The following is a 25,601-nucleotide window of genomic DNA, read 5'->3' as shown; positions in this document are numbered from 1 at the left end:
GGCGGAAGAGAACGACTTTAGCGGCGCCACCTACTGGACCGGGAGAGCACCTGCTGTCTGTGCTGCTTTGTGGGTTTGCTCCACCTGTGTTGGAACCTGTTCAGGTGGGGTTCTAATTATAGTTGTTGCATTGTAATAGAATGCTCAGTACTTTGTTTCTAATTGCAGTACACGATTTGTAAGTGGCCGTTTGCCTATTCTGTAAAGCGTCAAGATTGGGTAGGTGGGTAATAATTGTTTATCATGGCAAAGAGGTCCTTTATCATGTCAAGAAGAAGACTGTTTTTATCTTTTGTGCATATATTCCTAAGCATGCGTTCTTTTGTAGATGTACTTAACCAATATGACTGTGTGTGTGATCTATGTTCCCCGTTCCTTTTCATCTCCTCCCTGTCCAGGTGTTCCTCATGACGGTGTAACCGTAAACACCTGGTTTAAAAGCTGTTGCTTGTGTCCCTGACGGTAAGAAAAGATTAAGTTATAACAGCTGGTTCTTGTGCTTTCTACCCAGTATATTTTCTACACTATACGTTAGATAATATACTATATCATGATATAATGTAATATATCTATATATTTGGATTGTTATCTTTCCAACGCAGCCTGAACAACGCACGTTATCCCTTCCTTTTCCACGAGATGGCGACAACTACCCTATAATTTAAGGTTAAACAAGTACATCAGTACCGTAATTATGAGTGTTTAAGCATAAAATATACATCTGATGTTTATATCCAGATGTTCTGGACTTGTCTATACACGTGGTTTAATCACAAAAATATTCTTTTTATGTCACATGATTTCATGTTCTGTTAATTCTGTTAAGTTCTTCCTGTTATAAAGCCTTTTCTTTCATTTACACAAATTTGGATTTCAGGCTTTGATCTCTAATCGTACCTTTTCAATTTTTTAATGCTAATATTGGGTGGATCAAAAGCCAAAGTTTAAAAGATCTCTGTTGTCCAAAACACCTTGGCATTTATTTCCGCGCGGGCTGCAGTGCTGATCTGTTTCCAGAACCACGAGAGATCTTTCTAATCCAGTGAGGCCTTTCAAGTGCTGATCAAAGCCTCACTATATACACTATAACACTTTTAGTCTTAGGAGGGTTTATGTCTGAGTGATTCATACTGGAACGGGCCACAGGATGCAAATATTAGTCTGAATCACTGTTGCCACTCCTGTGTGCGGTTGCATGAGTCTTCTGTTTGTGTGTGAAGGGGTGTGGAAATGGGAAGTAATAACCTGTTATTATCAGGTGTAATATTGAAAACCCATCAATCAAACGTCCATGACGACAGTAACCCACACTTAATCTTTTGTTGTTTTGAAAAAAAGTTAATTTGAGTGTTGAAAACTGGCTGCAGATGGTTACAAGTTTTGTGTCCCTGATTTGTGAATATTGGGAGTTAAAGGAGCAAAACTAGCAGTAAAATGTGTTTGGCACTTTAAACAAAAGGTGTAATCCTGACATTTTCCCCAGTTCATCTACTGGTGATGGTGAAGAAAATAAAGTTCAGCGTGGTCTGTATGGAAAAAAAGTTGTTGCAGAGAGTGTGTACGTGATCCAGTCACAGGAAAATACTGGGTTTATTTAAACACACAGAGAAATGGCAAAAAGCTGAAAAAAGGCTATGTTTCATGTAACAAATCAATACATTAACAATAAAAATAAATATTAAATTAAAATAGCTGTTTTAAGACAAGCTGTAAACATACATGATGCAGAGACTCGTGAGAAAATATAAAGAATGTTTGATTTTCTTTTTTTTTGTTACCCTGAGTGGAGTTGAGAGGAGGTCTCGGTTATCACAGAAATATAGGATTAAAAATGAGATTTAAGGCTGCAGACTGGAAGTGCTTGGAAGAAAAAGCTCAAACAGAGCAGAAAACATTGCAGTCTCTTAGAAAAAAAAGCCAAGCACTCTCTTAATGTCTTCCATTTTGCCCATTTCCCCCCATATCCTGTACTGCATAACTGGTTCATGTTCAATATTTACACTATTTCATATAAAGATAAATAATGTGTCCTCTGTCATGATAAAGTACATAAGTGTTTTTGATCTCAGTCCTTTCTCGGGGGAGGGCGTCTTCAGTCACGCCACGGCGCTCCACAGAAAAGACTAAAAAGCCTGAGCGTGGCCCAGTCTCGCGCTCCCCCGTCCTCCTCGTCCACCGGTGAAATGGCGTGATCGGTCAGTGCACGTTGATTGGGAAGGCCGCTCGGATCACACCGCGAACACGCTGAGGGAGCTGGTCTCATCCTTCAGTCCCAGGATGCTGTAGGCTATCCTCTTCAAGTGACCGGGCAGCCGCACCCCGATGTTCCTGATGTCCCTGGGGGGGGAGAAATCGTTTCAATGGATGGATCTTGGTTCTATTACTCCTCTACTGATGATGAAGCTCTCATTTAAAAGACATTTGCAGGAAGGAAGAACGAGAGGAATGTGCAGCAGAGGCCAGAGCATTTCTGCCTCCACACACTGAGTAACAAATGCTCAAGTCTGGGACGCGCTGCTGAGCGTGGGGGCGGGGGCGGGGCTGCACCGGTGCCATGTGTGCACTTACTCATGCCTCAGGCCCAGCACCTGCTCCATGCTGGTGATCCCGGCGCGGGCGAAGCTCTCGCTGTACTGGCTCATTCTGATGGACTCCAGCCATTCGGGCACCGTCCGGAACACGGTGCCGTCGCAGCCGCTGGTGCTGGGCAGGCGGATGGAAACGCTGAGGAGCGAAGTTCAGCCTGGTTAGTCGAGCTTCACAGTACACGGGAGGGGAAACGCATGAAACAGACTCCTGGTGTGTTGTCCTACCGCGGATCAAAGTCGGCGATGGTTTTCAACGACTCCGGACTACGAAGCAGCTTGTCCAAAAAGTTGACGATGTCCAAGAAGCGAGGTCGCTTGGACCGGTCGTGCTGCCAACACTGAAGCATGAGCTGGTAGATGGCAGATGGACAGTCCATAGGAGCCGGGAGCCTGAACGCCTCGTTGATGGCCTTCATGACCTGATGAAGAGGAGGAGTGAGGATCTGAAAGGGCGCTAAGGAGGAGGAGCAGGAGGCTCCAGCACCAGCTACCCAAAACAATCCATCCCAAACAAAATATAGCGGATCATCTGATCCGTACCTCGTGGTTGCTCATGTCCCAGTAGGGCCGTTCTCCAAATGCCATGACCTCCCACATCACGATCCCGAAGCTCCACGCATCGCTCGCTGACGTGAACTTCCTGTAGGCGATGGCCTCGGGGGCGGTCCAACGGATGGGGATCTTTCCTCCCTGTCAGAGAAGATTAATGATAACAAATCAGGACAGTTAAGACAGGAAAAACCACCTCTGAACATCAGAATTTTACTGTGCAGAGCGACTCAGACTCACTCGGGTTGTGTAGGTGCCCTCGTCGTCATCCTCCAGCACGCGCGACAAACCGAAATCAGAAACTTTGCACTCCAGGTTGCTGTTGACCAGGATGTTCCTGGCTGCCAGGTCACGGTGCACGTAGCTCATGTCAGAGAGGTACTGCATGCCGGCAGCGATCCCGCGCAGCATCCCCACGAGCTGATAGGGAGGAATCTCTCCATCACGTCCCTGAACAGAATCAATATCAATAAATAAACAAATCCTGCTATCCTGTTTTAGCTCCGCCTCACTGTACGGGATCTGTGAATCTGTTTACCTTCAGATACGTGTCCAGGGCTCCGTTGTCCATGTATTCTGTGACGATCATGATGTGCTTGACTGAAAATCAAAAGGAAAAGTGTCTTTCAGTGTGAGGATGTGACGCAGGCAGTTGGGCTTTTTTTGTCCGAGCGCAGTGACTCACATTTAGTGACAACTCCCTCCAGTCGGATGATGTTTGGGTGTGAGAACTGGCCCATGATGCTGGCCTCGCTCAAAAAATCCAGCCTCTGTTTCTCCGAATACCCCGGTTTCAGAGTCTTAATAGCAACGTCCACTTCTGCTCGTCCGCGAGCCTTCATCACTCCTCTAAAAACTTCCCCGAACTCTCCTGTGGAGCATTTGGTGAAACATTAGAAGAGAGTCCACTGGCCGGTGGGCCCGTTGGCGTTTAGGAAGACTCACCGACACCGATGACCTTCTGTTTGCTGATGGCACTGGGGTCAATTTCTGTTACAAACTTCTGGATGGCAATATTGGGGTCTTCGTACATGTGAGGATCCACGTAGGTCTTCAGAGGCTTGAGCTGATCTAAAGTGGGACCAAAAACATGAGAATCTTTTCTGACACTCCTCACCTGGAAGCAACACAGACGAGAATGAGGATTTTTAACCTGGTGAAAAGTACGGGTCCTCTGCTCCCCCTCTGCCTCGAAGATTCATTTTCCTGAAGAGAAAAACAAATCATGTCGACCCTTTAGGAACCCCGGGTGAGCCTGCGTAGCGCTGACCATTACAGATGAACCCTCCCCGAGCCGGCACTCCACAACATCAGACCACGTCTGCTTTCATGGTGCATAACCACACACCTGGCGCGTCTATAGATAAAACGTAGCTTGTTACCAACCTTCTACGCAACAGCAGGACGGCCACCACGACAAGAAGAATCACCATGATGCCAAAAACGGCTCCCATCACCAGCGTAGATTTGTTCTGGATCTGAGACTCAGCTGTGCAATGAGGACAAAATGATTAGCAACACACACATTTAGTGTATATATATATATATATAGAAAATCATGTTGGTACCTAATGGTGAAGTTTGGAACTCGTGCTCCACGCTGTGGCTGCCCGGGTTGACCTCTGAACCCAGCACCTGGACCCTGACAATATAGGTAGTGTCTGGGGTGAGGTCCGCTATCTGGACGGAATTCTTCTCCAAAATCAGAACGGTGTAGGTGGTCACATCACGCTCGCCGTCATCGTCCTGCGGGACCAGAGTGGATGAGTCAGCTCATCTTAACCAGGCAGCTTGGGTGTTAACCGTGGGGAAGGAGACGAGAACAAAAGCAGCATAAAGCGCTGGCTTACTTTTCTGCGGTACATAAGCTCGTAGCGGTGATTGATGTGGGCTGGAGGTCTGCGAGACAGAGTCCAGGAGAGAGCCAGACTGGTGGCGCTGCGATCATCCAGATGGATAAACGTCACCTTCGGGGGATCTGAGTGTTGGTGAGAGACGGAAAGGAAAATAAGGTTCAGTGACTAATCACAGCCCAGGGAGATGAGATCAAATCCCTGGGGACTCAGTGGGTGAAACCAAATTCCTCTGTGAGGAGTAAGCCCCGGTTTTTCAGTGGCTAAGAATTCCGGATGAAATGTGTGAGAAAAGAAGGAAAGGAACATCTGAGGCATCGCCCTGTGTCTCCTCAACTCACCGGTGTAATCCAGTGCTGTGGTGAGGCTTGCAGCGGCCTTCTCCGTGCTGAACTGGGACACACCACTGTGAGCCTCCACAGTGAACGTGTAGTTGAGATGAGCGTCCAGGTCGGTGACCACAACCAGAGTATCCTGCAAGCCGGCGGGGCCTGGTTCGAAGCGGATCTTGTCCCCACAGGGGACACACTGCCCCCCGTTGCAGTGCTCGCACACCACGCTGTAGGTGAGGTCGCTGCGTCCCCCGGTCACCAGCGGCGGGCTCCACGACAGCTGCAGCCTGCCCTCAGCTGACAAGGCACTGGAGCTCAGATCACAAGGGGCGCTGGGTGGAGCTGTGGGAGGACAGGCGGCAGTGGACGTCTAGCTTATTTACTCAGTCTGGTAAGACAGAAAGATGTACAATAATCAAGTGACCATTACCAGAGCAGGGGGACGTAGGAGGGTCTGATGGGGAGCGGTAAAATCCTTCTTCACACTGGCATTCAGTGGCTCCGGCCTCAGAGGGTTTGGTGTTATCAGGACAGACCTGGCAGAACTTGCTTTGTATAGAGGGCTTGAAGTAACCAGGTTTACAAGCTGTGTGGGAGAAAAGAGAGAGAGAGAGCCTTTTTAAAGGTTTATATTAGGTTATCTGTGAAACAAAGGCAGGAAGAATACATCACAGATCAAGACTCATTGGAGTCCACCTGTCAGGAAGCGCTTGTTGTGACTAACTTCTAATAACGGAGGCTTTGTGTGCAGAGGAATGAAAAGGGATTTCCCCGACGAGCTGCCTCGACTTGCCTTTTCCACCCAGAGGGCGAATTTCAGGCCCTCCTGCCAGTGTCAGCCGGAAGGCAACGCAGCTCTCAATCCATCAGGTGATCTGATCCTTTTCCTCGTGAACACACAGTTCAAATTCTCTGGCAGGTCGTACTTCTGCCAAACTCAAACGGACAAACAGCCTTCCACAGGACGCTGGAGGTCAATGAGCTTGGGACAGAAAGATGATGGCATTTCCTCCCTTACTACTTCCTCCTGCTGACCCCCCCAACCCCAGTCAAAAACGACACTATCCACGGCTGAACAAGACAAGAAAAGCAAGAGTCTTGGTGTCTGTTGATAAGGACACACGTCTTGGGAGGATCTCTCCTCCCTGGTTTCTCCACAAAGAGAAGCCTCTGATGTGACCCCAGTGTTGGTGGCCGTGAGAAGAGGTCGCGCCTGCCCTCCACTCAAGAGCTGGTCGCATTCATTCGCCACCAAGGCAGAAGGACCTTTGCGCCTCAAGAATCACCCCAGTGGAGGAGAAGGAGCAGGCTGAGCATGGGTGGGTGGGGGGTAGAGCTGAAGAGGTGGGGCGGTGGGGGCAAAGGTCTGGAGCACCAACAGAAGTTCTCCCCAGGGTGTCACCGGGCAGGAGCGGGGGGGCGCAGCAGGGTCTTTCTTCGAATAAGAAAAGGAGGCCCGCCCATTCCATCTTGAGCCGGGCCGGCAGGACTTCTGTCACGTACCACAGAAACTCCAGCCCTATTCATCTATTGTCTGAGGGATCGGACGGAGCGGGGCCAGAAACGCGGTGCGCCGCTCGCAACGCGGCTCGTAAATGTCGGCATGTGCGCGGCGCATGACGACAAACGTTTTCCACGGAAACTTTGGCCAGTTTGTCAGGATTCTGCAGCCCAATCAATCATCTGATGCTGAACCTAATCCAGCAAGCTTTAATCGTCCTAATTCTTTTGGACTACAACGCACGTGAAAAGGACTCGTGTTCCACGCCACCGCATCTGTTAATTAAATCTGATTTTAGCTCTTTGTGTCGGCCCATTGTTCTTACGAGAGGGTACGTGGATTAAGGAGCCCGTAGCGCGTTTTAACAACTAGATGAAAGACTATGGGGGGGGGGGAAGTCATTGGCTAACAGCTGGCCTGTTGCTCTACTAATCCTCTTGACTAAATTACACTCCACACCTAACTAAGCAGCCGCGAAGCTAACCACCCTCATGCACCAACTGTCGACTCGCTCCCCACCCTCTGACTCGGACCAAGGACAACCTGCTTATTTGTGTCAGTCAGCATTCCTCATCAGCTCATTTTACTTCCTTTTCCCACAACAGTCGGGCCGCTCAGCAGAATCCACATTCCGGGCCTGGATCCTTGAAGGGGATCACTTTCTCCTGGCGCTGTTAAAACTGACGGGGTGCAGACGGAACCACCGCCAGGATTGGAATCGTGTTTTGTAATAAAACATAAAGTTCGGCCGGCGGGGTCATCCTCCAGACTCGAGAAATCACAATCACAAATGCATCCCGTCTTCCGCTGCCAACTTCCCTTCCAGGTGCTCGGGTCAGAGTCCAGCTTGAGCACTCAAACATTCCTCTGACTTGAGTTTCGCCTCACTGACGTGTTCATTTTTACAACCTCACTACAAGATATGGTCTTTACAGCACTGTACTTAACTCTTAGTGGCAGCATAAAATGAGCAAATAACTATCAATCTTAGGATAATTACTCCGATTACCCAAAGATTGATTCAACCGTGTTAAACCAGTTTCATTTTTATTGCAAGGATTGGCCTCATTTCCAGAATTCCTCTCCAGAGAATGAACAGTCAAGGTGACTGATCAGAAACCGCGGCCTGACTCAGTCTAACCTCCGACAGGCGTGTCGCCCCATCCCTGTAATCTGCGGTTCTTGTTACGTTAGCAACCGCTGAAAAACAAATACTTGTGAGCAGAAGACACGCCACTCAGGTAGTCACTCCGACACATTCACACGGTCCTCCCTTGAGCCGAAGATGACGTGAGGGTGAAAGAATTCCTTTCAAAAATCCCTGCACCATACTGTGCCCTTCCTCCCTCCTTCCTCTTCTTTCTGTAGCATCTCTCCTCCCACATTTCCTCCGGACAGTTGAAAGCACCACACCCAGGAATACCAAGAGCTTCCACACAACAGCAGGCAGACAAAACCCCCGCATGTTTGTTGTTTTGTGTGGGTGCTAATGAGTTTGTCACGAGAGCAGCACATACTGCAAAGTCTTGAAATGTGCGCACGCGGGGCAGCCCGACTGCCCGAACGGAGCCCCGACAGAACGGCAGTGAAATCAAGGCGCAGTTGCAGAGATTAACCGCTGCCAGAGACTTTCCTCAACGGCATGGAGCAACCTGTGCTTTTTGAAAGATGCAAACCAAAAAAACAGGCGAACGCAGCCCGTTTACTACACATTAACGTTCCACGACAACACAAACATATGGGGACACGTGTGTTTACCTTGGCAGGAGTCCCCCGTGCTTTCATACCCAGCCAGACACTGGCACTGGCCCACGGGAACCACCCACTCGCCATCAGCTGAGCAGTAGTTGCGTGGGGTTGCTGGACTGATGGCATTCTCCACGCAGACTCCTTCCACTTCTTTGAGAGCATCTGCTACTGTCTCCGGGAACGCCGCCAAGCTCTGCACCGTAGACGGACAGGTTTTGTAGTACACTCTGGCGGAGAGCAGCGCAACGCATGCGCCCATGTCCTGGAAGGCCAGGTAGAAGCCCCTCCTGGACAGAGGCTCCACGGTCCTCGTCTCTGCGTTGACCTTCAGAACACGGCCGTGTGTGACCTCATCGGAGGCGATGGTGGCCACTTTACGGAACTGGCCTTTACGGAAGTTGGTGCCCACGTCGGCGTCTGCTTCCGAGATGTAAAGGTTGAAGGTTTCTTTGCAGGCGACAGAGGCACCATCAAAAGTGTTGCAGTCCCGCACGACAAAGCGGAGCTCCACCGACACACGCGAGATCCCCGGGCGCCGCTGGATGAACGTGGTGCGTAGCCAGTTATCCTGTTCCGGGGAGTCTATGTTACAAACACTGTAGGAATAAAAAAGTGTGCCGTTCACCACCGTCTGGACTATCTCCCACTGTGGAATAGAGGAAAAGAACAGAAAAGAGCCTGGTTAGTTTAGGGGGCCACGGAGTCACCACACTAGAATAATGAAAGAGGAAGGCTTTTTCTTCAGGGACTAAGTACAGGCTTCTGCAGCTTTACTCACGCCGAAAACCAATTTTACTGATGAGACACCGCTTCTGTCACGCTGCGCGAGTAGCTCATAAAACGACCAAAAGGAGCCGAAGCTGGGGGGTTTTTCTATAAATTAAAGTTATTGGTCCTGACATGTGGGGCGCTCGCAACGTGTGTGGCTTTTCACTCACACACGGGGTACAGGCGACACACAAAAATCAAGCTTATACCACCGAAGGGCATCGGCAGACATAGATGAGCTTTCTAAGCAGACTGTGAAGGCACCATTTAGGACCATAAACAAGGAAAGCAGTGCCCACCGGAAAGCTTAAAGGGCCCCTCCTAAAATGCAAGAGCTCCTATTTAGATGGTATAAGAATACCACCACTGTCTTACTTCCCACAGAACCTGGAAACATGTAGGAATATTTGCCCTACTTCCATATACACAGGTAATAACTGCTGGAAATGTTTCCATTCTTAGGAATATCCTTCCATGACAATAGAAATGTAGAAATGAGAGCGGCCACACGAGAAATATAGAGCAAAAAGCGGATGTGATCATGACCTGTTGCTTTTTTTAGATGGAAAGTGGCTGAACTATAGATAGAGGGTTAGTTCCCCATCCAGGGAATCGTTTTCTGCCTTTTGAAGAGATTATATTGGTGCCATCAGGTCTGATTTCAGAAAGCGCGATGAAAAACATTTGCTTTACGGTTTCGTTCCACAATAAAAACCTTATTTTGGGATGGTGCGTTCACACTATTACAATATAAATCTCCGTGAAGGTTGAACCAATGACAATTTAATGAATCCAAGCAGTTTTTAAGGAAGCATAACTCACCAAGCAGTCGCTCAATCTCTCCATCCCAGAGAGATTTGCAGCAGACTCAATAAGAAGAAAGCCAGAAATGTTTAACACATGGACTTCATCTGACCCTTTTTTTACGCTCTCTTTCGGAGTTTTTGAGCCTGAACCCTTATGTTTAATACATTAATGAAGGGGTTTGACTACTCACTCCGTCATCCGTTGTCAACCATCCCAACTCAGATCCTGAAGCGCTCATATCCAGCAATATTTCTAGAAAATAAATACATTAAAGTTAAACACAGGAAAACTCATTTTTTTAAAAATAAACAGAACACCCTGTCGAAATGGAGGAATGTTGACATAAATTTGAAGCTGTGACGCAGTTTTATTGTCTGAGTCAGGCACATTTTGTGGACATGTCGTCCTTTTGGACACTTTAATCAGGCGTGTCGGTGTGATTCAGGACTTAGTTGACCGTGTCCTCCCGGTCCCGGATACAGAAGTAATGTCTGAGGAAGGCTTGGAAAGATTAATGTCCGTGACCAGGCAAACTCATGAATCTGGGCGATAATTGAAAAGAAGAGCTGACGCATGGAAACGCCATACAGATGTACAGAGGTGTAGTTGGACGCTAATAAGCCCTGAATGCAAAAAAAAAGAAGAAAGTTTGCTCCGGCCCTCTTAAAAATAAGCATGTAATACTTGCAAGTGACCTAAAAAGTGAACGGGCTGAAATCAATTTTAAGTCGACGAAAGTGCAAGTAGGATTTAAGACGGGCTATCAAATTCCAACCTCCTGACTCACGAGGTGCGGTACTTTCTTTCAAAGCGTTTAAAAAGTACTTACGTTCTTCGGACTGACTTCTGGAAAACCCTTGGCAAATAAATAAAAGTAAAAGGAGTCGCCGGAGAGCCATGATTCCACACATTTTATCAGTGCGGTGGTTCAAATCCCACAAGTGTCCCGGCTCTCTTCCTCCGTCACCTCCAGTCCTGGCTTCACTTCACCGGCTTACTGAGCACGAGCTCTCTGACCATTGACAAACAGGTGGCGTCATCCCTCCGCCCCGCGCGCTATGGAATGTGGAAATGACCCATATATGGCAATGGAGTGGGCGGGGCTTAGCACGTTTGACTGAACCTGTTCTCATTGAATGGATGAACTTCGGAAACCGCACCGTCAGTGTTGAGTGTAAAGTACCCGATATTTTACATTCATCCATATAAACTCAATTTGGTTTCACCTGGTTTAAAAGTGGAGATTGGTCGTTTTTAAGATACACAAAGAAAAGCATTGATAGTAAAAAAAAACAAACATGAAGTAATTATTGTATTTTGATCACTCTGTGACCAGGTGAACTCCAGTTGTGAGTCATGTATATGTACAACAGACATACAGATCCCATTACATTGAAGAGTTTTTAAGCGAGGAATTATTACTTCTATTGTCTATTATTAGTAGTAGTAATAGTAGTAGCAGTATCAATAATAATGATTATTTATATTGGGACTATGTATAAAGTGTTTGATCAAAAGTAATGTTTCACAGGATAAGTACTAAAACAAAACCATAAGTTTGCATTTGTATGTATGTATTTAGCTGACATCTATCAATTTAGGGAATTTACTAATGCATCACACTATTTGTGGGTAATTAACATCTGCAGTCCTCTTTTTTCCCCTCTGCTTAAAAGGTCATAATTTAATTTCTGAGCTCTTATTTGGTTTGGTTTTTCTTTACTTTGTAAGTATTTGAAACAATATGTGACAACGAGACTGTGTAAATATGGACTGATGGAGCCTCTCACAGTGAAAGAGTGTTTAAGTTGGATGAGCTTTTCTGACCATCCTCCAAGTGATTGCTTAAATCCTCTGCATCTCATCCAGGCCTTGTCTTTCCCACGACTGGTAAAGGAGGGGTCAAGTAGTTGGGGGGTGTCTGGTATGAATATATGACTACTAATCAGATAGTCCTCATAAAGAACCTTGCAATTTGGGTATGAATATGTCATGTGACAAAAGCATCACCTAGCAACGCTTGTCTGGTGGAATTTCAGAGTCAAGTCTTTTTCCTGCGAAGCAGCATGTACTTGGGTAGAAGAGCCCCTCCATGTGACAGCCGCTCAACCTAACAAAGACCCCTAAAAATCAAGAGAAGAGGCATTGTCTTGTCCGATATAGCGTACACGGACATTAATCATACAAGAGAGAGAATGAGTGATGTTGGTGAAATAATGGATTAACAAGTTAAGTGTGGGCTGAATTATGCCTTCCTGACCTTCACGTAGTAATTAACTACTTTCCTCACAAAAGATTCTGCTTTAAACAAGTCTATTTTTTTAACGCCGTGAAAAACAAAACAGATGTCTTCTTGTAAAATATTGCAATGCCATTTTTGATTTTTAAAATCTTTTATTTGTTGTTCAGATGATTTTTTTTTAGAAATTTTGGGGGGGAAACAGTCTGCTTTTGATTTCCACAAAGATATCAGTGCTTCCAGATTGAAATTCTTTCTTGTGTGAACAGCCACTTGAAGGAAGATTCCATCTGCAGCACTCCAGCAGTCCTTTACTTCTTCTCTCCGTTTTTTATGCACATTGAGGTATTCTAAGGTGTTATTTTCAAGTGTGGTAATGCTTGGACTGTGAGAAGTGGTTTCTGTTGTCGACCAGTTCTCCGGCGTGTCAAAGGTTAACACCCTTTGTGTCACACAAATATGCAAATGATTTCGTTACAATACAGGCTTCTTTTTAGACACCTATAGAGCGCGCCTGCTGCCTGAGAGCAGGCGGCAGCCCCTCACTGTCGAGCATTCCAGATTCACCCCCAACCCAGGCAGTGACAACATAAAAGCCACTCACGCTGGGGGTTGGATCTGCATTTTGTGGGTCAGTGAACAGTGGCCAAAGCAGCAACGCCATGTCATTCAGACTGCGCTGCCCTCATGCCCCCACTCTCCTCATGCTTTCTCTGGTATCAGCAAACAACGGCCTGTGGGAGAGACTTAACACGCATTTCTGTTCTTCACCGCCTCAGCCAGGGTCCCCCCAAAACCCTTGTTAGGACGTGATGTATTCACACCTTTGTTTTTATGCATTGCAGCGACTATAGTCTAACTATTAGTGCTGCTCAAAGAAGTCCTAATAAACACAGCAACAGGCCCCTCATTTAAACAGACAATCCAGTATACGCTTTACTTTACTGTTGCGTAACTTTGATGAAGAGGTTTACTGAAAATCTTCAACAATGGAAGGATGATCCATCTTTGAGGATGGACAGATGTGCAGTAAATAAGACTTATGCCACAGCTGACTTCGATTTGCATCCTTTTTGTAAACATCTGGACGATGCATTTTGCTCAAACACGTCAAAAACAGGAACATGAATCAATCATTTATTCAAAAGATGTCATTATACATACCTGTCAATGCTGGCTCAAAGTGCTTTTCAGATGTTTGAAAAATGTTGCAACCTTTGTTTACTGTTAAGCTCAAAAATGCTTGCAGACGGAACATCTGGCGACTCCTCAATGACTACCTTTTTATTTTTTTACATTTCTTTCAATAAAACTATTCTCTTTTTAACTTTTACTCTGCTTCCAGCGTAGCCTCCTTTACCAGATTCTAAAGCCCTCTCGGATGCGTTGACATGTGGCTCAGTGCAGCATTTTTCAGATAATCCTGTGGTTATTTTTAAAGCTTTTATGAGTTTTTGAGGTAGGAATTTTCCACTAACAAAGGTATGTGTAATCTTTTTAACTTAATCACAAAAACCACAGAGTAACGGCTGTCTTTAGGAGCACAGCGAAACTAAAATGTGATGAAATCTTAGCAGAGACAGAAATGACTTATTTATGAATGCAGTTGTATTGCCATAATATTACAGCATGTAACGATCTAGACCACATACACACACGTATGAACTCAGTTATTTGTGTGCTGTACGCGGTGCAGCTCTAATCAGGAACCAGCAGATTAGCATTCCTATGAATTAGGAACCTTCATTTCTGTTGTCTGTGTTGAATTATGTATAATTTGCCTGAATCCCTTATCTTTAAAAATGCTGTTTCACAGGTAACTCAGCCCAATTTTATCGACTCAAAGCTGCCTAGAATTTACAAAATGAGCGTTGCAGCTCCAGCAGAAGAGCCAGGAAGTAACACCACTTTTCAGGTTTGCGTAATTCAAGTTGTAAAATAAACTATTTGTGCAGAGCAGGTCTCAGTGATGCACCTCGCACGAGTGGTTCAGGTGAACAAATAACATTTTTATTTGCCACCATGAGGATAATACATAAGAATCTGTGTCCTAAATGTGGGTGTTCGAGTTATATTGTGGGTAACAGATTAAAAAAACAATTATTCTTTGATAATGCCACAAAGGTACAGTAATTAGTACTGTTTAAGATTATCTACTTAAGAAAGCCGCGTGGGCGCAGGTATGTTAGGAATATAATCAATTTCCTTCAAGGCTCAAGACAAACAGCAAGAAGTCATTAATATTTAATGTTTATGATGGAGAGCCCAGGTGCACTGGCTCCTTCCCTTCAACATTTATCACTTGCCATTAAAGATCTCCCATGATGCCATTTCACCCATTTATTTTTTTCAGCCTGTTTGCTGTTTTGATCGGAAGGCTCCAGGCAACAGGAATAACATATAGCTCTGAAACATTTGATATTTTTTACTGCTTCGGCGCACTACGTCTTATCAGAGGAATGCGACGTGGGAGGCTCTCATCTGTGTGCGGACAGCGGCAGACACAAAAGGACGAGCAGGCTCTGACAAGTCTCCTGAGGAAAGCAAATGTGATGAAGAACCCAGAGCCTTGATCATAGAGTAGATGCCACTGGTTGAATCTACTGTGACCAGTGCTGTAGAGCTGCTGTGGAAGAAGCAGAAAAATCTGCTGGCAAAGAAACATCTTGCAGTGAAAAAAAAACCCCAATAAAGATGGACAACGACATGAAAACTTTACAAAGCTCTAGAAAAACATAGCATTTATATTCTAGATTATAAGCGCACTATACAGAGCGCCTCTATTCTATAAATAAAAATATGAAAAAGACTTTGAGGATAAAAATATTTCCTTTGTCATCTCTAACCCTACACGTTTCAGATGCTTCAGCTGCTGCTGGTCTGTGGGTCTTCAGCCAGTGAAAAGTTGTCTGGAGACATGCGCCTTGAGAAATATTCCACTTACTGCCGGCCACTTGTGTCTGTTTCGCAGCATGCTCTGTCATTCATGGAATTCCATCTGCTCAGTCGATATCAGTTTTCCTGCGAGTGGAGAACACAGAACTTCGAAACTCATATTTTTCGACTTCTGTCAGCAGTCGAATCACCAGTAAACACAAGTGAGCAGTTCCATTAGTCATGTTGGAGCCATAAAGCTGCCACCACTGTATTTAACAGAGAGAGGTCTTTTGAAGGTGTTGTAGGCCCTCCTGTCCTTCAACGTCACCACTGGTTTGGACAATGCTGCTAACTTTCTGAACATTCAGAAAGACATTATTTGATTGAGACGTTGATCTCCGATGGAGCTATTTTATTAGCCTAGTTTCTCAAATTTACAATGATATCTCTGATGTCTCCAGATCTTTTCATTTTTGTTTCAGTTCTTTAATGGATATGTGATTTATAAACTCGGCAAAAATTCAAGTCGCACATTTCAAATTTAAGTGTGCTAAAAGTACCCTGTGGATCTGGGATCAAAAGTGTGGATCTGAAGTCACTGTTGTGCGTCATTATGTTTCCATTACTGAGTAACAGGTTGTGTATTCAGACTGGTTCCAGTCTGGGGTGGCTATAATCCTCCTTGTCTGGCGAGTAAGAAGAACTGAAAGTGAAAACTCCTTCGCTAAAGATCCGTGTTAAATGTAATGGGTATTGGCAAAGGGGCCTAATAAAGATGACAGCAGCACACATTCATATTCAATTCGTTTGTGTGCTCAGTCTGACGAGGTCTGCCTAGCAGGCTTAACAAAGGGGAGGAAGGAAGCCAGGGGCTGTGGAGAATGCCTGGGGGGTTTCGGTGTGTGCGGGGAGGTAACACACACATACTTAAACACACACACACAGCTTGCATCCTGTGGTCTCTCAAATCTTACAGCAGCGACAGCTGGGCTAGCACCCTCTGCATGGGCTCATTCTCTCCTCAGCGGCTGACGCCTCCCCTCCTTATCCCCTCCTTACACACACACACACACACACACACACACACACACACACAGATACGGGATGCCCCATCCTGTTTACTGTTTACAATTCGCAGTCAACTGGTCAGCTTGGGAGGGCTTTACAGCGCAATCACAGTGCGATCACAGCCAATACAGCTGGCTGCCTGAGGTAGGTCGTGTGTTTGTGCACATCTGTGTGTTTCAGCATTCCATAAGGGGGCAGTGACGGAAACTTTTGATCATTTGGCAAACTGTATCCACTTTCTTTAATGATGCTCTTTCTCACAGTTTAAAGTTACAGTTATGTTAAAAATTCAGAAGTTCATGTCTGAACATGAGCGATACTTCAAAGAACCTACACACACACACACACACACACACACACACACACACACAGATTTACTGATTGGAAGTTAAGAAAGCACCATAACCAATGTACGTAAGTATGTATGTAAGTTGTTTTACATTTCTCTAAACCCTTCTTTTAACTGCCAACATGGACGATGTGGATTAAGTCAAACAGCAGAGCTGCTTTATAGACAACAACTGCTCTGAAAAGGAAAAGCAAGGACCAGAATGGGCAACTGACAGTGTGGTCAACAACAATTGGCTCATTATTTACCCAAAAGTGGCACCTGCTCAGTTTGAGGTAGGCCTTGATTCAGGAGTGACGACAGAAAACAGCTGAATAATGCTGCAGCGCAGACAGGAAGCAATATTTACTACCCACGAGTCAGTTTATGTAGGTGACTTGCTGATATTACTGGGGCTTTTTCCAGTTCAGATTAGATAATAATAAGCCGATGACAGCGGTAATAAGGCGAGCCTCCGGCTGAAGCCTGGAAGAAGCAGCTATGACGCATGGCTGCCAACAGAGGGCCCTCGGTTTTAAGTTTAAATTGCAGTCAACAGCTGCCCTCAAGTGACGGCAACTGCCTGGGGGGGAAGAAATGATCAGACTGATCAGGTGGTGGATTGTTATTGATGCTGGGTCATTGAAAAAGAAGCAGGCATGAACCCTGGACGGGTCATAATTGCATCACAGTCATCTGCCCATGGAGCAGCTTTGATTATACTGGAGTTAAAGTATCAGTTATAGGTATATTATATGGTTATCACATAACATGATTTCAAAATGTGCTGTTGTTTTTAATTTAAGAAATCATACAGAGCGGATAAATGGCTGATTAAATCCAGCTGAACATCAAGAGTTCCATCAAGTTTACTTCTTTGTCTACTCTAATAAAGATAAATACTGGTGCTTCTAAAGTAATGTAACATTTTTAAAAAATACATCTAAATATTCACATTATTATTATTTTTAATATCGGAAATTTAAGAGTCTCACAAGATTTGAATGGTGCCATTTTTTGATTGTAGCCTGTAAATTTGCATTTTTAATTTGCATTTGAATTTCCGCTCTTTCAACCGTCGTATATTTAAACCATTCACTGTAGAATTCCTTCTAAACTTTATCATCCTAGAGTTTTTCCATTTTTCCTTGTGAAAGAGTTGCAGCAGCGACCGTGTGGAGGCGAAAAGAAAAGAAACGAAGAAAACGCAAATTCCCGTCTTGCACCTGCAGCGCGCGGTGGCAGCACCGGACCACGTGACCGCGGGATACAGGAAGTGCTTGATGTTGACTGAGTCCTGAGATCAGTCAGCACCTCTTTACGGGTCAGTATGTTCAAAACCCAGCCGTCGCTCTGTTAAATCTACTTTAACGTGCGTCGATTTTTCTGCTTTGGAGATATTCGACGTTTTGGTGCTGCAATAGATGTGTTTTAACAGAGCTTTGCCAGTTAGCGCCGGTTCTCTGTACCACATGTCGGTATGTTTCTTTAATAGCTCAGAAGGCAGCGGTCTCCCCTTTGGTTAACAGGCTCCTACTTACGTTTAAGTTTATTAAGTCCTCTTTTGGCGCAGTATTAGTTTCAAATTTAAGTAAGAACACACGGATTTGAGGCACATAGTCCCGGTCAAAAAATTGCTGGGGGCTTCTCCATTCAGCACCGCGCTATTACCTTTATTTCGTACTTTAAACATATTCTAAACAGTATCATCTTCACTTTTCAAAGTCTCCAACATGACTTGGTTAAATGTCCATCCATACACCCCCTTGACCTCTCAGCAGTGTGTTCAGGTACAGAAAGAATCTTACTTGGCAACATCTTAACAGACGTGGGATTTCAAAGCTTTTTTCCTGAATGGAAAAAAGAGAATATTCATTTGTTTTGTAACTTGTAGGCCGTGTTTCCAAATGACCCCAACAAATAATGCAAGAGACTGATGGCTTTCGATGCGCTTTGCCGACTACACCCTGGTTTTCCTGAGCAATATGATGATGAACCTCCTCTTTCATTACTTCCAATATGAAAGCATCAGTTCTCTTAAACACATCCACAGAAATAGGATCCAAACCTCCATGTCACAGTAGCCAATTATAATCCCACCTTCAACTCTTATATACTTTTGACAGATTGCAGAAAAGCCATATTAGGGACCAAGTTTCATAGTTTTTTAGTATGTGTCCAGCTCATTATGTCACATTTGAATAGGAGTTGTGAGATTTGTGGGAAGCTGTTGTGATCCACAAATACATCTACAAATGTGAGCATTAAGTGCCGTTAGCTTTGTTTTTTTGCAAATAGGATGTAACACAGGACAGAGAACCCACTTTCCCACTGTACAAATGATGAATCCTTCATTGTATTTTAGTTTGACTCAAACAAATTTGATCCCAATCAGGATAAAAATGACCATTTTTATTACTGCTCATGCTGGAAAAGCCCTAAAGGAAATGTTGGCATACAGAAGCATGTTAAGCTCTGATTGTTGCATTAAAAAGAAGAAAATAAGCCCCTCAGTTAGAGTATGGCCAATTTGAGTGTGAATATTGTCAGAAATTGAGATTTTCTGTGCTCAAATCACATGATGTGAGAACAGTCTGAGGATAAGCTGTGCTTAGCCTTCTCTTTTTCGAGTCATAATTTTAGAAACTTCCTGTTTTTTGCCTGTTTTTCTAACATTCTGCAGCCTTATGTGCTAGATGAGACAAAATATTTAGCTGTTGAGTAAGTGATGAGCTGGCCTTTGCTGTTTGCATTTTCACTGTACAAACAAGATAACAGAACACTGGGCTTCCAGATGTTGCTCAGTCGTCCAGTGAGCGTCATGTCCTGGGTGTTCTGCTTGAGCTCATTCATTTTTCCTTTCGAGACAGATAAATGTTCCTCCCAAATCTTGGAGTTGATGTGGCATTGTGGGTTATGGTCGCACAAGTTTACAGTAAAAATGAACACAAACCCAACATTGGTACAGATGTGGAATAGTCAAAAATACATCTGCTGGTACATCTTTGTTTTAATATAATTTATGGAAAAATTAAGGAATTAACGTTTTTCTCCTGATGGTGACATTTCCATTGCTGCGGAAAATGAAGGTCTTCATGCTACTATGATAAAGATCCCTTTAAAACTGACACTATCCCAGTGTTTGTTCATCCTCAGCTTGGTGCTTGCAAAATCGGTTCTACTTTCCCGACATCTGACAGCAGATCTGTTGTACTGGAAGCTCAGAGCCTCCGAGCAAAGTGCAAAGTCTACGCCCACAACCTCGACTCACGTCTGCCCACCAGGATTCACTGATCACTGTGCTCCTGACAGTATCACTGCGGCAGATTACTCGACACACGAGACTTTAAATCCAGCTGGGAAAAACAGAAAATCTTTGGTAACTTGGTTTATTTGTTAGATCATTTTATTGGCTCATATCTGCTAGATTAGGAATGGAAACTTATATTATTTTGTTTCTAAAAGCCTGTCACTGCTCTGTCCATTCAGGTGTTTGAATTATTCGGCCCAGAGCATGAGTGTGACCCTGTTCCTGCTTCTGGCCACTTTGTGTGTGTCTGGAGCAAAAGGCGAGGACAGGAAGGATGCCCAGACAGCCGGCCATGTTTCAGTGGTGATTGTGGGAGGCACTGGTGACCTGGCGAAGAAGTACCTGTGGCAGGGTTTCTTCAGCCTGTACGTAGACAATGTCGGCAAAGGAAACACCTTTTCCTTCATCTGCGGAGGACTTTCACCGGCTGACGGTGCCACTCCGGTCTTCTTTGAGATCCTGAAGGGACTGTCCTGCTCAGAAGATGTATCGCAAGAGCGCTGTGCCCTGCTGAAAGACCAGTTTATGCGGCTCTCCCAGTACCAGCAGCTGAAGACCTTAGAGCAGTACCAGGATCTGGATAAACACATTGAGCAAGAGCTTAGTCAAGAAGGAATGACGGAGGCAGGGAGACTCTTCTACCTCTCTGTACCTGCCTTTGCCTACGCAGACATCGCTGAGAAGATCAACAGCAGCTGCAGGCCAAAGAGTGGGGCCTGGCTGAGGGTGGTCCTTGAGAAACCTTTTGGACACGACCTCAGGAGCGCACAGGTTCTTACCTCACAGCTGGAGAGCTCTTTGAAGGATGAAGAAATGTTCAGAATAGACCATTACTTGGGAAAGCAGGTAAGAATAACCCAGAGAAGAATCCAAAATCCAAAACACACACACCAATTAGTGATAGTGAGTTTGACCTTTGCATTTAACTCACCCTTTACGCATTAGTAGTGGACGCACACAAGCCGGGTGCAGGAGACTTTACTGTGCCCTGGTAGCAATGGGGATTGGGTGCCTTGCTCAGGGGTACCCCAGGCATATGAACCTGCAAATCTCTGGTTACAAGACCATTCCCTACTCTCTGAGCCACAAGCAGCCCTTAACGAGCATTTTTCTGGGTAATCTGGGACTGAGTTTTTGTGTTTATCGTTCTTGAAAAGGCAGTTGCAAAGATACTGCCATTTAGGATGGACAACCGCAGGTTTCTGGATCCCATCTGGAACAAGCACCACATCGAGCGGGTGGAGATCGTAGTGAAAGAGACCCTGGATGTCAAAGGTGATGGAGAAGTGTGTCGGTTACCGTTGTAATCAACTTCCCCACGGGAGGACAAAATAACAAGAATTGCCCCAATATCCTTCTGCTTAAAGGTCGGATCGCCTACTATGACCAGTACGGCGCGATCCGAGATATGCTGCAGAACCACGGGACCGAGATCATGACCCTGCTGACCATGAGACTTCCCAAGAACCAGAGCAGCAGTGAAGAGATCCTTCAGAACAAGCTCCAGATCCTCAGTTCCCTGCAGCCTCTTGGGAAGAATCAAGCTGTGGTGGGCCAGTACCAGACGTACAACTCAGAGGTTCAGCAGGAGCTCAACAAGACAACAGATTACCTCAGCTTCACTCCCACATTTGCCGGTGAGCACCAACAGCGCTGCTTTTTACGGTAATATCACGTCTGCTGCCTTTTATCTTTACTGTTGGGACGATCTCTGTCCGTGTTTTGCAGCCGTGTTGGCGTACGTGGACGAGGCCCGCTACGAAGGCGTGCCCATACTTTTGATTTCCGGGAAGAAACTCGATGAACGGGTGGGATATGCGCGCATCCTCTTTAAAAACGACGTCTTCTGCGTTCAGAACCACCACAGCGTCCACTGCAAGCCAAAACAGATAGTGTTCCACTTTGGCCATGGCAGCCTGGGATACCCAGCAATCCTCGTGAGTAAGAACCTGTTCAAGCCAGTTTTAGAGGACGGCGGGTGGAAGGAGGTGAAGGAGCAGGCAGATGTCAGCGTCCTGGGTCTGCCTCTTTCGGACTATCACGTGCTATCCCCAGCAGAGCCGCGGGAGGCTTATTCCGAACTTATCTCTCACATTTTTGCCGGACGCAAGAACAATTTCATCCGAGCGGAAAGCCTCCTGGCGTCCTGGGGCCTGTGGACTCCAGTTCTCGGTAGCCTCGCTGACACTTTTCCCCGCGTCTACCCCGGGGGGGCAGAGAACGGGGCCGTGCTGGATGTTTACGTGAAAGGGAATGAACTCAGGTATTACACCGAAGTGACGATAATCAACAACGAAGCAACGGACGGCGCGGCGGCCAGCGGCTTCCAGGTGATGCAAGGCAAGTTCCGCAGGGCTGAGATGGTATCTGCTTGGGCGGAGGAGCTGGTGGAGCGGCTCGCCCAGGACATGCAGGAAGCAGCAGAGGCAGCGGTGAGGGACGGTGGCGTCTTCCATCTGGCCCTCTCTGGTGGGTCCACACCACTGGCTCTGTTCCACAGGTTGTCCCACTACCACTCCTCCTTTCCCTGGAGGGAAACCCACATATGGATGGTGGACGAGCGGTGTGTGCCGCTCAGCGAACCAGACTCGAACTTCCACACCCTGCACGAGCACCTGCTGCGGCACCTGAGGATCCCCTACTACAACATCCACCCCATGCCCGTGCAGATCAACCAGCGCCTGTGTGTGGAGGAGGACGGTGGGGCGCTGCTGTACGAGAAAGAGGTCAACAAGTTGGTCAACGGCTCCAGCTTTCACTTCGTGCTGCTGGGAGTCGGCTACGACGGCCACACCGCTTCCCTCTTTCCCGGTAATAAAGTTGAGGTCAACGGCAAGAGTCTGGTGGCGCTCACCGAGAGCCCCAATAAGCCCCACCAGCGCATGAGCCTCACCTTCGGCGCCATTAACCGCGCACACATGGTCGCTCTTTTGGTGATGGGTAAGGGAAAGCACGAGACCATCACCCAGTTGAGTCGCGTCAAGGACCAACCGGAGAAATGGCCCGTCACCGGGGTGAAGCCCGTCAGCGGCAGGCTCGTGTGGTACATAGATAACGATGCACTTTTAGGGTAGAAGAATAAAGCTGCTCCCTCAGAACGCACACAAGTTAGTGGGGCGCTAAAGATTTTATACATTTTTATTCAAAAAGCAAAAGAATGTAAGACATTTGCGCTGATATTAAAAACCGCGATTTGCGTAACTTTTCAGGAAAAGTTTGAGTTTAAGATCGAGGTATTTATGAAACTTTATAGACTATTTGAGCCCACTCTTAGTTAAGATTTGTGAAAATATGACGGATCAAAAGCTTCTCGTTCCACAGCACAGGCTGTGTCTCTGTTAATTAATAATTAATGCTCAGGCTTTTGAGGATCTCAGGTGATTGTGAAGAATCTTGACCATGTTTTGTATTTTTAAATAGCAGCGATACACTCAGGTTCAGAGCCAACATTCACATTTTATACTGTGCTCAGTCCCATTCCACATTTTCATCCGTCAGTAAAACACAAATTTAAATGATTTATGTTTTTCAATTGAAAATGAAATGTGTTTGCCAAATTTAAGTGGCAGGATAATAGTAGGTTTCTCTTTTCTCCATTTCCACACAAATATTCATCTTTGTGTGAGGGATTCGGTTTGATTCTCCTTCCAACAAAAATGTCACATTGATCATGTAAAAAAAGGACAACTATTTGTATAATCGTACATCAGATCAACCGTGTGAGGTGTGTACCAGCCCATGACCCAATGTGAGCTGACCATCAACAATTAAAAAATATCCACATCTGTTTTGTGGGGTTTTCTTTTTCCTGATGTGGGCTTGAAAACGTGAGAGGGATTAAGTAGCTTTTAATTTTTCTTTTGTTCCCAAGGGTTTTATGTTACGGGCTGACGGTGGCACGGAAACCACATGAAACCCTAATATGCGGCGTATCAGGTGTCAATGTGAGACAGCTGGACTGTTTCTGTCCAACTCGGTCACGGACAGCCTGCTAATCAGCCAGAGTCCTCCTCTCACTGTGAAAAAAGCTGAACAGACACCAGCAGGTGTTACGCCTTTGAACTGAAGCCACGCAGGGTCTTGCTCTGCAGAAATGGGTCTCACCTGTGCTGCAAACCGAGGCCACCGTCAGGCTGAGGGACGTGTAGTACAGCTCAGGGGTGGTTTCAACCTGCGGATTCACAATCGTGGAGTCAATCTGCAGTTTACAGAATTCAGATTGGAATCACAGCGTGGCCGGGTTCTTACACACGCTGCTGCCGTCAGAGTCAGAACAGCCGTGCAGAGTCCGTGTCCCCATGACAACAGCCCAAACACATGATAGGAAGCCCACAGGCTCTGAGGAATCGGGTCCATCATTGTGAAGAGCACTGAGAAACCTATTGAAAGAGCTGGAGTCATGTGAATCATGTGCTCAGAGGTGTAAGTCGTGCCATTTGATTGCAAAATCTTTCATGTGGGGAAAATGTGGTTTTACTTGAAGCCACGAAAGAAAAGGCGATGGAAGCCGACAGGTTGTTCAGAAGGGGCTGCCTGCAGTATCTTGAAGATTTGGGCCTGAGAATGATAACATTATCAAGCTTAAGTGAAGGATCCAGCAGCTCAATGGCTGGTTTCCATCATGTGTGTGTGTGTGTGTGTGTGTGTGTGTTCCAGTTACCTTCCCATGACATAAAATTGAGGGACCAGCAGAAGCATTGTGAACACTGCATTCACTATTTGACTAAAAATAAAGCACAAAGACAAGCATTTTATCTTTTTCCCTGACAAATGATCAACTCAGAGTGTAACTTGCTTCATAAAAACGGCAACCACTCACAATCTCAACCTCTGACCTCTCGGTATCCATCTGCTGCCGTGAAATGCAAGGAAGATTAACATGTAGAAGAACATGGATAACTTTTCGGTCTGACGTAGGGTGGAATTAAGCTTCAGAGCCACCGGCACCTAGACTTGAATAGGAGGAAGTATCCAGTTTCAGGGTGCACATGCGTGGAATCTCCTGCTGAATATTGCATTGCAAGCTAGAGTAACATCTGCACAAAAACTCAAGGTTAGATTAGGTTGTTATGTGTTGGGTCAAAGGTGACCTCAGCAGTGTAACAGGCATTTGTTTCCTTTTGAATGCACATGTTTGCATGTGCGTTTAATAATAATAAAATAATCCATTCATTGTGGCTGTTATGAGTGTCTCAATAGGAACACCAATGCTTAAAATACATGGATACACAATAAACAACAGTAATGTAGGGGAAAGTAAAGAAGGGAAACTTTACCATCCATGTGTAGGTTGTCTGGAGTGACTTTACACTGCAGACAGTAAGTCTCCGTTTAATTTTGGTCCACAGAAGCTCAGGTTAATATTTCTGTCATATTGGCACGTGGGCACTGGATTTGCAACAGATAAAATTTCCTCAGATATTTGTAGAGCACCACTGCTTTGCAGTCAGGACCAAGATCACAATTTGAAGTTACATTTTGGAGAACTGAATAATGCCCTAAAATTCAACTAGACATAAGCCACAAGTTTAGAAATTGACCCGTCAGAAACTGTATGTTTTGTTGTAATACCCATTCCTGGCCACTGGTGGGCGCTGTGCCCACAGATGGACACTTTAAATGATACCGGAAA

At 45.7% G+C, this 25,601-nt stretch overlaps 3 protein-coding genes and 1 long non-coding RNA gene across 8 annotated transcripts; 2 read left to right on the top strand and 2 right to left on the bottom strand.

Moving 5' to 3' along the window:
• Positions 1–15: 15 nt before the first annotated feature.
• On the top strand, positions 16–865 carry LOC130524233 (uncharacterized). The gene is made up of 3 exons (XR_008950091.1): positions 16–104; positions 399–462; positions 603–865. It is a non-coding gene; the product is annotated as an uncharacterized LOC130524233 (long non-coding RNA).
• A 692-nt stretch (positions 866–1,557) lies between these two features.
• Positions 1,558–11,158, bottom strand: epha2a (eph receptor A2 a). Its single transcript, XM_057030143.1, has 17 exons — positions 10,977–11,158; positions 10,338–10,399; positions 8,582–9,218; positions 5,753–5,908; positions 5,332–5,664; positions 4,988–5,115; positions 4,706–4,883; positions 4,524–4,626; positions 4,291–4,343; positions 4,083–4,208; positions 3,823–4,008; positions 3,676–3,737; positions 3,378–3,587; positions 3,129–3,278; positions 2,814–3,007; positions 2,569–2,724; positions 1,558–2,337 (listed from the first exon to the last, which is right to left on the bottom strand). The coding sequence occupies exons 1-17, from the start codon at positions 11,056–11,058 to the stop codon at positions 2,229–2,231; spliced, it is 2,925 nt and encodes a 974-aa protein (XP_056886123.1). The 5' UTR covers positions 11,059–11,158; the 3' UTR covers positions 1,558–2,228.
• Positions 11,159–16,403: 5,245 nt separating this feature from the next.
• h6pd (hexose-6-phosphate dehydrogenase (glucose 1-dehydrogenase)) lies at positions 16,404–23,757 on the top strand. 5 transcript variants are annotated; one of them, XM_057030156.1, is made up of 7 exons: positions 16,405–16,475; positions 17,817–17,983; positions 19,863–20,038; positions 20,149–20,815; positions 21,127–21,244; positions 21,337–21,606; positions 21,698–23,757. In XM_057030156.1, exons 4-7 carry the CDS (start codon positions 20,174–20,176, stop codon positions 23,041–23,043), a joined length of 2,376 nt encoding a protein of 791 aa, XP_056886136.1. In that variant the 5' UTR covers positions 16,405–16,475; positions 17,817–17,983; positions 19,863–20,038; positions 20,149–20,173; the 3' UTR covers positions 23,044–23,757. The 5 variants fall into 5 exon arrangements, with proteins under 5 accessions (XP_056886137.1, XP_056886136.1, XP_056886133.1 ...); XM_057030153.1 differs by having other exon boundaries at positions 16,406–16,475; positions 19,860–20,038; XM_057030154.1 differs by having other exon boundaries at positions 16,406–16,475; positions 19,816–20,038.
• Positions 23,518–24,862, bottom strand: LOC130524232 (uncharacterized). The gene is made up of 5 exons (XM_057030175.1): positions 24,789–24,862; positions 24,630–24,692; positions 24,447–24,526; positions 24,218–24,348; positions 23,518–24,140 (listed from the first exon to the last, which is right to left on the bottom strand). Exons 1-5 carry the CDS (start codon positions 24,860–24,862, stop codon positions 23,961–23,963), a joined length of 528 nt encoding a protein of 175 aa, XP_056886155.1. The 3' UTR covers positions 23,518–23,960.
• Between the last annotated feature and the right edge of the window lie 739 nt (positions 24,863–25,601).

Source organism: Takifugu flavidus, chromosome 4, assembly GCF_003711565.1.
Source record: "Takifugu flavidus isolate HTHZ2018 chromosome 4, ASM371156v2, whole genome shotgun sequence".
In the NCBI taxonomy this organism is placed as follows: Eukaryota; Metazoa; Chordata; class Actinopteri; order Tetraodontiformes; family Tetraodontidae; genus Takifugu; species Takifugu flavidus.
Note: the sequence above shows the minus strand (reverse complement) of the source record. Positions and strands in the feature narration are given on the sequence as shown.